Source organism: Xenopus tropicalis, chromosome 9 (assembly GCF_000004195.4).
Source record: "Xenopus tropicalis strain Nigerian chromosome 9, UCB_Xtro_10.0, whole genome shotgun sequence".
Lineage (NCBI taxonomy): Eukaryota > Metazoa > Chordata > Amphibia > Anura > Pipidae > Xenopus > Xenopus tropicalis.
In genome coordinates this window covers 21,680,793-21,695,720 of record NC_030685.2, presented here as the reverse complement: position 1 = coordinate 21,695,720, position 14,928 = coordinate 21,680,793, and the positions used below count along the sequence as shown (strand labels likewise).

Here is a 14,928-nt window from a genome sequence, read left to right as displayed (position 1 = left end):
AAGAAAAAGGAGGATCTTCAGACAGACACTTTCCAGTGGCGTAACAATAGAGACCTAGTTGCGGTGGGGGGCCGGACTGCATGGTCTTCTTCCTCCATTGCTGCATATAAATCTTCGCTCCACACCAGCTCTCAGGTAGAACAGTGGGTGGGAGTGGGGATTTATATGCAAGCAGGCGGGGGTGGGGGGACAAGTCAGGACTGGGTGAGTCTACTCAGAGTAGTTAAGCCACTGTTTCAATTGCAGTTACACTTCAGACCCACTGAAAATTGTGTATTATATATTGGATAGTTGTGTAGAATTTTATTTTCTTTAATTATAAAAAATTAAACATTTTTTTTAGAGGAGGAGAACCATGATAGTCACCTTTTTCAAAATAAAATCCTTAGGTATAGTGCCATCTTGTGGTCAAAAATAGATTTTGGAGGTTTCTTCTGGGTTTCATTCTTTATATGTATAGGTACTCAAATATCTAAAACAAAGAATTAGACCAGGGATCCCCACCCTTTCTTACTCAGGAGCCACAGTCAAATGTAAAAAGGCTTGGAGAGCAACACAAGCACCATAAAAGTTCATGGAGGAGCCAAATAAGGGCTGTGATTGGCTATTAGGCAGCCTCTATGCACCCTATCAGCTTACAGGGGGCTTTATTTGGGAGTAAATCTTGTTTTTATTCAACCTAAACTTGCCCCCAAGTCAGGAATTCAAAAATAACTCCCTGGTTTGGGGGCACTGAGAGCAACATCCAAGGGGTTGGGGAGCAACATGTTGCCCCTGAGCCACTGGTTGGGGATCACTGAATTAGACAGATGACAGCAAGGACACCCAGTTGGCCGATGGAGTCTAGTACAAGACCCTCCTGTTCCTTTGCTGAGCAGCTATTAAGTACATAGGAAATGTGTGCATAAGGCATGTGCAGTGGGGCAGTTTTAGCCATCTAGGTGCTGCAGGTTCTAAACTGGAGCAATGAGAACCTGCCTTGGTTGTTACATTGCACCCTGTGGCATCCAGCAGAGGTAGCTACAGAGACAGGTCTTAGGGCTCGGTTGCTAAATGCTATTTTCATGCACTTTATACAAAGTGACGCTTTTAACTCTGGACTGTTACAAAACCCAGATCACCATTTTGATGTCTGAGACAAAATATATGTAACCCGGCTCTGGCACATTAAGTGGCATGGGCCACAGGCAAATAAAATACACTTATTAGCCAGGTGCCATATCTGTAGTAATAAGTGACTTTTTACTACAGATATACTGTACCATGACCTAGATGAATAAGAATCTTCACAAACATATAGCCAGGTGCCATTTCCCAGTGAAGTGACTGAGAAACAGTTTGCCTGGGCCATAGCATAGCCCTCACCAAAAGGTAATGTGGAAGTCCACATTCTGTTCTCTTTAGAGTGAGCCCTAGGCCGGATGATTTCAGACCATTTGAATGAAAAAGGCTAACAATCAGGATGGTTTGACTCAGACAGGCAATAAGAATATCATAGCCTTCCATTCTAGAGGAACTGTAGCAGAACCAAAGGCAGATCCCTGACCTAGAATGTGTGCCACAGGGCTCTGATGCAATACTTACAGCTTCACTGCAACACTGCTTTATTCTCTCTTATCAGCTCTCTGCACTCATAGATAAGTTAAGTGGCATATCCCATGGGCCACCATTAGGGGAGTACAGGGGGTAATGTAGTGAGGGGCCCTGTGGCAAAAGGAGACCCCATGATGGAAAAGCTTTATTCACAGGTCAAGAAATAAGCCAGGGCTTGTGGCAAAGTGGGCAAAGTTTGGAAGGCCCACGTGCAGAGTTTGGCATAACTGGGATGTAGCTGGTGGAGATGAGGGATGGAGTGTGGCATAATTGGGAAGTGGTCAGGGTGAATCAGGAGTGTGAATCATGCATACAAGTTGTTGATAGGCCAGGGGGGCAGGTAAATAATGACTAATAACTGGGGCCCTCTGCTAATGTAGCACTGATGGTGACCTGTATATACAGTTCTAGTGCTAGTTCTGCTGCATATATACAGGATCCTTTATAGTTACACCCCATCCTTTTATATAATATTTGTTTTATTGGTGTGATGCAAATAAGCACTTTGCAGTACAAACACCAGTGTATCAGTATATGGCATCACTTGGCACAGTATTTAGTGATGGGCATGGTACCAGGTACCTATCTGGTTCTATGTATTATTCCCATATGTTGCTTTATTGTGTATCCAGGTTTGCCACCATGCGAAATCATGGAGCCCATACCTGTCAACTCCCCTGGGCTCACCCCCTGCACTCCCATGATTATATGCCATTCCCCCATTTTCTTACAATTTCTTACTGCATGTGCAGTGAGCATTCAGTTACATGGAAAGGGCCCTTACAAAAGGCCACGGCCCCAACCAAATAGGCCACATACATATTTTTTATCAACTTATTCCCAGCTAACTGCATTAGGAAACTAGCATCTCTGGGGGCCCTATGCTATTTAGAATGTGCCTCCCCCTCTAGGGAGTCAGCGTTATAAGCCCACCTGGGCTCCCTGTGTTATAGGCTCTACCTATTAAGTAGAAGGTGGATTCAATGTAAAAAATAATGTTCACTCACCAACAGAACAACCATGACCCATTACACTCAAACCTGCTCCATAATCCACCCAAAACCTGTCCATCCACTCTGCAAACCCATTTTAGCAGTCAGTAGGGCAATTGTGTCCACCAAGGCTCCACTGCTGTTATGGGGCCAGAGATGGACCAAGTAGTATCTGTTCCCATTGCAATAATACTTGCCCCCCAACTCATGCTCATATGCCCTCAGGCATAGTCAGCCCCACTTCATTACTAAGTCCCCTATGCAGCTCTTCCCTTACTTAGTCCTTCCATTTGAACCCCACCCCACCCAGTGGCACCCAAAGCATGTGCCTGTGAATACCCCTGAAAGGACTCCCACCTGTCCTCCCATTGCACCCATCTGTTGTACAGTACTGCAGCCCGTATGATAACAAATGTAATGTAACAATTCATGCCAGTACCAAACTTGGGCACCAGTCAGGCCTCATCAAATGCTAGAAGAAACCAACTGGAGACAAGGAGATTCAAGCTCTTTATAGAACAGCCTACATATCAGTTATAGTTCAGCAGGCTCAGCCCAGACTACAGTACAGTAACAGCGAGTCTATTGTCAGGTTCGGTAAAAGCCGAGACAGCACATGAACGGCTGCTCCTCACTCACTAACAGAGACAGCCCTTGGCTACTTGCCGCTAGAGGTGCAGACTGTACAGACTTCGCTGCCCAAACATTACACAATACATTAGATAACGAGTCAGACAGCTCTGTGCCAAGTGCTGCGTTCTCTTTAAGAGATTGAGGGGGGGCGTGTCCCGCAGCCCATGCCTTCTTAAAGAGCCAGCTGGTCCAGTCAAAAGTCACTGCCACTCTTCTGATCCCAGTGTTATCAGGGGCATCCGATTCTGCTATTGCCCCAGTCATCGCACTGCTGCCATGTACACCATAACCAGAGGGCCCAGCAAGCTAACCACCCAGAGGAGAACAGGTAGGGGCTGTCCGTGCGATTCCTAACGCTGCTGCGTCTCAATTGCATAACCATCATCTGTAGAATAACCTACAGGTACAGGGAAATTGCACGTGTGTAACCTTATGGCATGCTGATAAACTACAATTCCCGACATCCTCCCATATCCTTTGGCTGATAGATAGGAATACTGCTGGGAGTTGTTGTTAGACATATGAAAGGCCATCAGTTAGCTGGATCGCTTTCTGCTTGCACTGGGACACCGTGCAATCTGCCCAGGCAGCTCCCATGCCTTTCTACTGCCCCTCTGAAGGGTTAATAGCATGCTAAGGGGAGATCGTACCAGGGCCCAGATATGTGTCTGCCATTCTATTATAGGCTGTGCGTCCCTGAGCCCTAACATTGTACTCAATGCGCACATCCTACAGCCTGCCTGGGTTCCCTATACACTGTGCGGCGCACATATGCGTCAATCCCACCCGTGTATAATGCAGCCAGCCTTGGCTTTACGAGTATGTGAAAAATATTATATACGCACAGGTTCATTATGTGGGTGCTGCTGTTAAACTACAAGACTACAATCCCCAGCATGCTTTAGCACTAGGCGCAATGGTTGGGGATTCTGGGAATTCTAGTTCTGCTGCAGCTCCTTCTCAAGGAGAGCGCTATGAGGCTCTGAGAGTCAGCGGCACTGGGCGTTTATTCATACAGGGTATAACAAGACTCTCTATGGCGTTACTGCCACTGCCTTATCTGACTACAACCCATGTATGTCCTTCCCAGGCCCCAAGCAGCAGATTGACAGCAAACTGCAAGAACTGAAGAACAAGCAGCAGCTTCTCATCCCCAATACACCTAACGGCTGGGACTCCCCTCCAAGGTCAGCTAACTCTTCATTGCCATAGTGTCATGGTGTGAATGTTGGGTGCGGAGCTGCCATGGTGCTGCCCCCCCACCTCTCCTCACGGTACTGTACTGCTCCTTACGCTGCCGCTGCGTGACCTTGTGCAGAGGTGACCATGTGCCCGGTGTCATTGTCACATGACCGGCTTGGAAGGGAGGTGTGTTTGTGAGGGGCGGGGCCAGACGGGTGGGTGTGATACGGGGCTGTTTAACCCATTACTATCTCGACGCGCTGTATTTTGATCGCCGCTTACAGCTATTTTCTAGATTAGCATGTGTACCGCAAGTGAGACGCTACTGATTAAGGTTTCTTCTACAGGAAGTGGGAACCTATAGCTGTCACTGCCCCACAGTCACCACAACCCCAAACTGCTACTGAGGATTGCGGCATGGCGAGAGGTGTAGTTCAGCAATGGTCAAAAAGCCATAGGTTGCCCTTATCTGTTCTGTAGCAGTGCTGTAAAACTATAGATCTCTGCAGGACTGCAAGGGCAAAGGGTATTAGTCATGGGGGTCCCTCAACCAGGGCGATTGTAGCTAAGAGGATGGAGGGGTCTAGCAAGACTAGTTATCCAATGTGGGGCCCACACTGGGCTAAATATCTAGGGGGACAAATGGCCTGCAAAAAAGTTTCAGTACAGTAAATGCAGGCCTGTAGGACACTAGTTATTGTACTGGGCAGCTATAATGGCATACAGGTGATTCTGCAATCAGTGTCACCCGTTTATCTCAAGGTGGAAGCTACTCCATTTTTTTTTTTAAACTTTTTAGTTTGCTAGTGATTGCAAAATAATTAGTCAGGTTAGCAGTGCACAAAAGTACCCCTGCATTATGGACTAATGTCACAACAAAGAGAGGGGTTTGTTTATACAGAGCTCAAGTATTTCTAGCTAAAACAACTCAATTATAGGTAAGATAGTAAGTGTGAAAGCAAGATAATACATTACTGCTTTATAATAGAAACCTTTAATAAATAATAGATTTTTTCAATGAAAAGAATAATCAGAATGTATTATTATATCATTAACATTTATTTATAAAGTGCCAACATATCCCGCAGCGCTGTACAATAAGTGGGTTACATACATTGGACATACAGAGTAACATATAAAGCAATCAATAACCGATACAAGAGGTGAAGAGGGCCCTGTCCAAAAGAGCTTACACGCTAAAAAGTTATAGCTTCCTTTCTGTTGGTTTTGTTGTTTATGTAGGTATAATGTCTTATTAAATAATGGGAAGGGAGCATGCTGTGGCAGGTATCTTGAACTACAGCTCCCAGCATCCTCCTGACAACCCAATGCAATCATTTTTTTTTCTTTTAGCTGTAGTCAGTTATGATATTATTTTGTCAGTGATTTGTGGTGATTTTTCAGCCCTGTATCTCTGTGTATTATGTGCTGGCCCGCCCCGCTACCTGCCTGGTGTCCGAGGTTCTGATTGCTATGAATGGCATGTTTTGGTCTGCAGGACAAACCTACATTATTTCTGTGGGGGAGGAGAATTTCTCTCAGATTTGTAAGAGAACAGGGCAGGGTACATTGTGTTGTGCAGCACCTTGGGTGTGTGCCCAGTGCCAGTCATTGATATACCTGAGGGCTATGCAACGCACGGGGATTTTGGGTGCCACTTGGACTGAGGCCGAGTAGCCGTGCTTTTAAGCACTTCACGTGCCATTAGGGTGCTAATTTGATGTATCCCTGACATGAAGTTATTTGACATGGCCGCTTCCCTAAAGTGGTCTGACCCTGTTAGTGACCTTCTGTGTGTCCTTGAGATGGCTCCGCCCCCTCTGCCTCATGGTTTCATAGGGATTGAACTTTGACCTCATGTTTTGAGATATTTTACTTTAGAGCCAATTGTACGAGTTGGCTCCATTACGGTGACTCCTCTCAGTGCCACAGACTGGGATTTCTAGTCAGGGAGGTAAATTCCTGTTGGAAGATGAGTTAAATCACATGACAAAAATCCAGTTTTTTTTTTTTTTTTAGGGTAAAATTACACATTTATCACAAGGTATGTTACCAGCTACCTGGATGACCCAGCCTTAAAGGAGTACTTTACCTTTAAATTACCTTTAGTGTGAAATTCTGAGTTTGCAATTGGTCTTCATTTTTTATAAATTTTTCATACATTTAGCTTTTTATTCAGCAGTTTCCAGCTTGGTATTTGAGCAGCTATCTGGGTGCTAGGATCTTATTGCCATAGCAATCAGGCAGTGGTTTGAATAACAGACTGGAATAAGAATACGATGGGGACTGAATAGAAGGATAAGTAATACAAGATAACAATAATAATACAATTGTTGCCTCAAAGAGCCATCAATTTTTTTTTTGCCTGCTGGCAGGGTCGGACTGGGGGCCCCACACCCCCCAAGGTGCCTCCTCCGGCCATGTCCCCTGCAGGAGCCCCCACCGCGCACCCCTAAATTCCCCCCCACAGGGGCCCCTGTCTGACGTCCTCCCCTAAACACATATGTGAAACGTGTCAGGGGAGGACATCGGAGGCCAGAGGAAGCAGCAATAGGGTCGGGTCCGCTGGGGCCCACCAGGGCTCGGGGCCATCGGGTTTTTCCCGGCGGCCCAGTCCAACCCTGCCTGCTGGGGTTACTCCCATCTGAAAGCTGGAAAGAAGTAAAAGATAAAGCCAAATTACTCAGAAACTAGAAAGAATAAATAATGAAGACCATTGCATTTGTGTGACATTGGTGTCAGTCATAGCCTGTCACATGTAGGGTGCCTGATGTCACTTCAGTGGGTGACGCCAGTTCCACCGGAAGTGATGTTACATGTGCCTGCGATTGCCATGGGAACCCTCACCCCACAGCTCTGCCGGTGGATTTGGCCAGGAAGCATCTGGCTCCTGCGGAGGGGTTTTATTCTTTTTTTTATCTTTATTATCAATTGTATATCCACCCAATGGTAACCCCAGGCACAGGCCCTCTGCTGCCTCGTATATATATATAGGAGTGCTCAGAAAGCAAAAGCTGCTGTTCAGCTACTTGTAATAGAGAAACAAAATAAAAATGCATGCAGGAAGAAAGGTAAGTTATTCTGGGGGCGCTGGTTTGTGATCCTTCAGACACCAAGTATCCCCTTTTCTTCTTAATTTGGTTCTCCTTTGTATCTACAGCAGTGCACCTCCAAAACTCGTATTTAACCGTGTAAATGGTAAGAGGACGCAGACGCCAGGCACTGAACTAGAAAGAGAGGTGTACACGATGGCACACGAAGAGAACGTCAGATTCATACACCAAGGTATGGACTGTACCACTGCTTTGGAATCTTCACATCTGACCCCGACCATGTGGGCCAAATTAACAAACATAACAACCAGTCAGAAGTTGTTATATTTCTGATTCAAACCAATACAATAAAGTGCATGTAGTTGAACTACAAATAGTCTGTAAACCTAGGAATAGATAGGATAAGCCATGATTTGGGGCCCATGTGACGCTGGCAAATGAAATGGTCCATGGCAAGTGAGTTATTGTGTCAGGACCTTAAGACAAAGAGTCTCATTTCTAAACTACAGGGCAAGTGCTGTCTTTGCAAAGCATGCTGAGGCACAACTGTGCACTGCACTAAAACTAAATGCAACAATTTGCCCCTTACTCTGCATACAGGGTGGGCAGTACGACGGCATCCCTGGAATTCCCCTGGGGTACAAGGTGCAGCGTGTGGCTTGTACAGACCGACACCACTGGCACAAGTGCTTTCAGGATGAACCCTAGGTGGCGCAGTTTTATGCCCCTTAATGCTATAGAACTTGCTCCCATATTATTGGTAACTGAGTCCTAAAATCACCTCAGAAAAGATCTTTGCGTAAACATTTATATATTATATTATTATATATTTTCATACCTGTGCCTACAGTAGATCATTATGTATGAGTTATATAACTGTCATGCTTTGTCATTTGCATTGTTGATTACCCCAATTTCACGTTTTTAGCTTGGCAAGACGTAAAACATCAGATGGAGGAGCCACAGCAGAACGAATGTACCCCCCAGCAATATCAAGATCAGAGCCCCGACACCCCTCTTAAAAGTAAGACTTGCTAAGCCTACTCATTAGCCATTACTAACCTGAATTCCAGGTCAAGCACCAACGTCATCAAGTTCTTTATGTCCAAGCTATGTTTTTGGGTCCAAATAAGCTTAAGGTCTTAAAATGCCAGAACTGGATTAACTTGCAGAAGAAAAGGACTTTTTACATGAGTGGGTTTTCTAGAATTGGCTTATGCAAAAGTACAACTGTGCCAGGAATTGGGGTTTCCAGATCACTCCTTTAAAACTGGGCGCATACTGCATGGCTGCACAGGAATCAGTATAGTCTGCATCGTTTCTATAAACTGATTAGGCTAAGGGTAAAGACACATGGAGCTACTTACTAGCGGCTACTTGTCACAGCTACTAAACACAAGAAAATCCCCTGCCATAGACAATACAGAGAATTTCCTCTGCTAAACACACAGAGACAGTTATCAGTAAATGATCAGCATTGTCTAATTTAGTAGCTGTGACAAGTAGCTGCTACTAGTAGCTCTGTGTGTCTTCAACCTAAAGGTCCCCATACACAGGCCGATTCTAGCTGCCGATATCGGCCCATTAGACCAATTCAGCAGCTGATCTGCCCGTGTATGTGCACTACCGACGGGACTGCCCGACCGATATCTGGCCTGAAATCGGGCAGATATCGAGCAGGCAGGTTAAAAAATCTAGTCGGATCGGGGACCACATCGGCTTGTTGATATGGTTCCCAGCCCGACTTTGTCTATACCCGTCGTTATAATTTGATCGTTTGGCCCCAGGGCCAAATGATCGAATTAGCCTGGATTCTCCTGATATCGCCCACCCGTAGGTGGGGGATATCAGGAGAAGATCCGCTCGCTTGGCGACATCGGCAAGCGAGCGGATCTGAAGGTGTATGGGCACCTTTATTAGGCATGCAGCTTATGGATTTAAAGGAGAAGTAAGACCTGTTAAAAAGTTGCTCTAGAATTCTGCCAGACTCACACATTGCAGCCCCATATTATTGTCTGAAATGCATAGTTGCACAGGGTGTAAGCTGGCCTCTGTTTGGTCACATCATAACCTGTCAGAGTCTCTACTGCTGTGATTGCCAGCTGGGAGTTTGTACCCTGAATACCAGGACCACATAGCTCTAGAGGTGCTGCTGTAAGATGCCATAGACAGTCACTATTTACTGGGCTGCTGGGGGGCTGTTTGGGCCTCTGTGTACTTGGAATGCCAGGGCCTATTTGAAATCCCAGTCTGGACCTGACTATCAGCCAATTATGATGAGAGGGAACAAAATGATTAGAAAAGAATGTGTGCAGCTGTGAAGTGAAATAAAACGTTTCATAAAATGTTTATTTATTATTTTTCATTTTGTCGTTTCTCTGCAGACTTCGTTCCTATAGATCTCGATGAGTGGTGGGCAGAACGCTTCTTAGCCAACATTGAGAACTGCGCTTGAGAGCCATGTTTTTTTTTCCTGTAGTGGGATACGCAAAAGCTCGTCCCCCCCTATAGGATAATTGTGGTCGTTGTTCACAGACTCATTGCACTTTTTTCCCCCTAGCGGGAAGGCTAAGCTGTGCTCAGAAGAAGAAGGCACTACAGAGACATTTACCCCTCTCCTGGTGCTGCTGAGGATTCCTCCTGTCTGAATAAGCAGATGAGGACACAGAACCCTTTATGTGCTGGCATAGAATCAGCAGCGGCAATTTTCCGTCTCAGGAGCCTGGATTTCTATTGGATGACTGACATTGCACAGCATGACATGGTACTGGTTACCATTATGGAAGCCCAAGTAAAATATGGCACTCTGATTTTCCAACCAATAGGGATGGATTTTGTACCATTAACAGCAGAAAACTCTGCCTTTATACAATGGACTCCAGAGCACTAAGCAGCAGTGATGCAGGGGTGCATCGCTTGGTACCAAAACTATTGTACCCACATGTGGCACTGCTCCAGTCTATTCCCAGATGCAGAGATCCATCTTTCTAACTCAGAGTCTGTGCCACAGCCTACCCCATAATGCCCATGTCAGGTAGTTTTTTTGAGTGAGAAGAAATTAAATACGAATGTCAAACAACATGGCCCCAAAATGAAGTCCAGGGAAACTCTCCTTCCGTCCCCCCTTTTTTATGGGAGGGTTCTGTACAGAGTGGGAAATGTCTATTTTTCTAAATAAAGTTGGTTTTTGCCTCACAGTCAGGCAGAAGAGTATGTGTGTGTGTGTGTGTGGGGGCAGATTTCATTACAGGGTCCTATGTGCCCCAACGGCCAGACAGTTAGGCCCAAATCAGCCAAACTTGCCCCCGTCTTGTCTGTGCATAGAAGGGCAGCTTCAGGCAATCTGTGGGTTCTGGCAAATGCCAGAGGGGCTGCTGTAAGATGCCACAGACAGTCGCTATTTATTGGGCTGGGCGGGGGCTGTTTGGGCCTCTGTGTACTTGTAATGCCAGGGCCTATTTTAAATGCCAGTCTAGCCCTGGTGGGGGCAAGCCTGAAGCAACATGTGGGGGCTTCAAATTCCCCTTGGAGAGCCCTGATCAAGGGTCATCATGTGCAGTCTGTTGCTTTACAAATAGGCATAGTGTGGGGTTGCTAGGTTTCATATATTTGGTAGGTGTAACAGAAGGAGGGACTAGAGATTCTCATTAACCTTTATACCCGGAGGCAAAGTGCCACACCAGTGATCTGTGTGAGAGTGCAAAGACTTACAAATGAACATTGTGCTAGGAAGCTAGGAAAGTATCCCTTCCGCAGGATGCAGCACCGCAGTGGATTAAATGCTCTGCTGTCAGGCTGAAGTCTTTTCTACAGAGCTGGACTGTACCAGGCCATGCCAAGCAGCCAGGGCATACAGTTGTGTGCCATTAATAAAGGCTAACAAGGAAGCCTAAGCAGCAGTAGGAGAGCTGAGTCTACAAATGGATACTGTATCCACTTATTGGCAGGGCTGCTATCAGGAATCCATACTGCTAAGCAAGGCCTCCCCCCTCCCCCAGGGTTCCCCAGTTATTAAACTATTGGTTACCGAAGCCCATGGCAAAGGGCCCTGCCAATAAAAAGAATGGGGCCCCAGCACACGCATTAACTCACCTCTGATCCACCCCAGTCACACCACATAGTGCTTGCAACACCTCACAAGCCCCTCCCTGTCCTCTACCCACAAATCATACTTGCAGTCTCTTGTGGCGCCATCTACCATGGGGACCTCTGTGCCCCTCTGATGATGGCTCTGCTTATTTCCCCTTTGGCCTTAGATACCCTGCAAAGGCAAATCTGGGTGGCCCCTTCTTGGGAAAATTAAATATAATATTAAATATTAATCAGTAGCCATGTGCTGGACCCAGCATGAAAAGCATATTTTTGCATTAAGGGTCATTTACAAAGCCAGTGCAAAGTGCAATTTTCTGAAATTTCCAGAAATGCAGCATTTTCCCTTAGAATTACAATGTAATTACAGCTGATTTGCTGATACCATGGCAGGCTCATTCAGTCCTGTTTGCTGTTGTGGCTCAGTATTCTTTGTTTTAGTACATCAGAAGGGCTTTTATTGTTGTTGTGTGTGTTTCCCTCTGCAAGAAGCACCAGCAGGCACCAGACTGGCAATCTGTGGGTTCTGGCAAATGCCAGAGGGGCTGCTGTAAGATGCCATAGTCAGTCACTATTTATTGGGCTGGTGGGGGCTATTTAGGCCTCTGGGTACTTGGAATGCCAGGGCCCATTTTGAATCCCAAAATTCTGGGTACTTGGGTGCCAGTGCACACATTTTGCACTTCAAGTTACACCCCTCCCTTGCTTAATACAAAGCTGTCTCTTTAAAACCTGCACTTCTGGTTATACAAATTAATTGGCTTGGATTCAGCGTCTGTTGCAGGAAGGTGAAAGGAGAAGCCCTTGTTTTCCAGGGGTGGGATATGTGGCAAAAGTCAGAGGTGAAACAGTGTCAGTTATCCTGTGTGTTCATGTGTGCCCCCTTCAGGTCAAACAGAATCCTGCAGCAGTTTTATGCTACAGAATATGAGGGACTAAGCCACTGGTGTAATGATAGATGGATGATAGATAGATAGATAAACAAGTAAACAATCAGTAATATGGAGAAAGGGATGCTTCTACTGCCATGAAAAGGACCCTGGTAGGGAAAGCTTTAAATCCTATTCCTGCTTAGTCTGCTTGTGCCATGGGCTCAGTTTTACAAACAAAATGAACTAAATTAAGATTAAACAAACACAATCAGAGTTTGAATCTGATATAGCACCTTAGAGAAAAATCATAGCTTTTAGAAAGATGGCATTGGATTTATCAGACTTAAGGCCCCCATACACGGGCCGATAGAAGCTGCCGATATCGGTCCCTTGGACCGATTCGGCAGCTAATCGGCCCGTGTATGGGAAGAAACGAGAGGCCTGGCCGACCGATATCTGGCCTGAAATTGGGCAGATATCGATTGGCCAGGTTAGAAAATCCAGTCGGATCGGGGACCGCATCGGCTTGTTGATGCGGTCCCTGAACCGACTGCCCATGGCCGCAAATGTAATCCGATCGTTTGGCCCCCGTAGTTGGGGATATCGGGTAAAGATCCGCTCGCTTGGCGACATCGCCAAGCGAGCGGATCTTATAGTGTATGGGGACCTTAAGTGGATGTTGGCCCTTATCCTACTTTGTGGATAATCAAGAAAATCACCAGCCAGGACACAATCCCCCATACTTAAAGCGGATAAACGTTCCTAAAACCGACTCCTTTGTGCCCCCTAGCTCTCCCAAACAGGCACTTCAGTCTGAATGAGAACAATCCCTACTTTAGTCTTGCAATTTACTGCCTGCTTGCTGATATATACTGTAACAAAGCATCAGATGGAGCAAGTGATTTAGTGCTTTACGGATGTCAGGGGAAAAAATGATTCAACCCTATTAAATTCCTGGTAAAATAAGGAACTTGGGTGCTAACACCATAGAATGTATTTATCTGGTGTGCAGCAAACCCAGTGCAAAACTACATATTTCTATATACATATTTACATAGCAATATATGTACCTGGCATCAGGGGAACTCATTTATAAACACTGCACAAATTTACACATGGGCAGTAAACAATAGCAACCAATCAGCTTTTCTTTTTAGTCAGCGGCAGGCATGCAAGCAAATATTTGGATGATTGTCATGGGTTACTGCCCAGGGGCAAATGTGCCCAGTGTTTATAAATGAGTCCCAGCATCTGAGAAATACAACCATAGACCCATCTGTTATTTCTAGATGTGCTGAGAGGGCCCCAGCCAAAGGCTGGACCTCAAAGGGTTATAGAATGGTTAATTCTAAGCAATTTTTTTTTTTATAGTTTTGCTTTCTTAAACACAGTTTAAATGACAAGCAGGAAACTATCTCTAGCATTGTGCAGTTCTAATTCCCATATACATCTAGCCCTGGTCTCACAGCCCCCACCCCATCTCTGCTTTCCAAAAGTGGGTTTGCTCTAAAAATGTGCACAATACAGGGCAGACGGAACTGAGCTCAGGAACCAATGACAAGAGATTTTCTAACTGGTGTTGTATGGAAATCCAAATGCATACATATTCCAAATAGAAGAACAACTGAACCAGAATTAAAATGAGGGTTGACAAAATATCAGAGAGATACTTCCATGGGGCTGGGGGCTTGTATGAATGGGAGAAGGTTCTCCATTACTCCATCACTTCTACATAGGTGCAATATCCCTGGAAACTGACAGAGAGAAGAAACTTTGTGCTTTTATGGGGTTTGCACCCCTGCTGGACAGTGTACTCAAAATAATTCTGCATATTGATTCCCAAATTGTGGGAGCCAGCCTGAAGGCCAGTTGGGGCACAGGGACAGGGAATTGAGGGAGGAGATTGTCTATTTGCTCTCCTAAGTACTTTTGAAGCCCATATTGTCAGTCAGTTAGGGCAGGGTTTGAGGTGAACAATTCTTTGATGTTCTAGATCAGTGTGGGGATATCAACCATCATTCATATCTAAAAGAATTATATTATGTCATATTAAGACAAACCCTTAAATCTATATGCCTCCTCCTACCCTGTGAATAGCACAGCAACCCCCAGCACATACTTACACACCTTAGGGACCATTAAATGGCTATTTCCAACTGCTAACAAACTCCCATAACAAACCCCTGCCAGGTTCACCTCCCACAGGCAGCACAGGGCAGGCAGAGTATGGCACACACAGGCAGCATAGGGCAGGCAGAGTATGGCACACACAGGCAGTACTCTGCCTGCCCTATGCTGCCCGTGTGTGCCATACTCTGCCTGCCCTTAGCCGTCTGTGTGTGCCATACTCTGCCTGTCCTATGCTGCCTGTGTGTGCCATACTCTGCCTGCCCTATGCTGCCTGTGTGTGCCATACTCTGCCTGCCCTATGCTGCCTGTGTGTACCATACTCTGCCTGCCCTACGGTGCCTGTGTGTGCCATATGCTGCCTGTGTGCCATACTCTGCCCAGCCC

General features: G+C 45.8%; 1 protein-coding gene across 2 annotated transcripts; it reads left to right on the top strand.

Annotated features, from left to right (window-relative positions):
- Positions 1-3,396: 3,396 nt before the first annotated feature.
- On the top strand, positions 3,397-10,666 carry mcrip2 (MAPK regulated corepressor interacting protein 2). Of its 2 annotated transcripts, none has more exons than XM_012970504.3 (5): positions 3,397-3,546; positions 4,309-4,405; positions 7,564-7,685; positions 8,382-8,477; positions 9,838-10,666. In XM_012970504.3, the coding sequence occupies exons 1-5, from the start codon at positions 3,495-3,497 to the stop codon at positions 9,906-9,908; spliced, it is 438 nt and encodes a 145-aa protein (XP_012825958.1). In that variant the 5' UTR covers positions 3,397-3,494; the 3' UTR covers positions 9,909-10,666.
- The last annotated feature ends 4,262 nt before the right edge of the window (positions 10,667-14,928 follow it).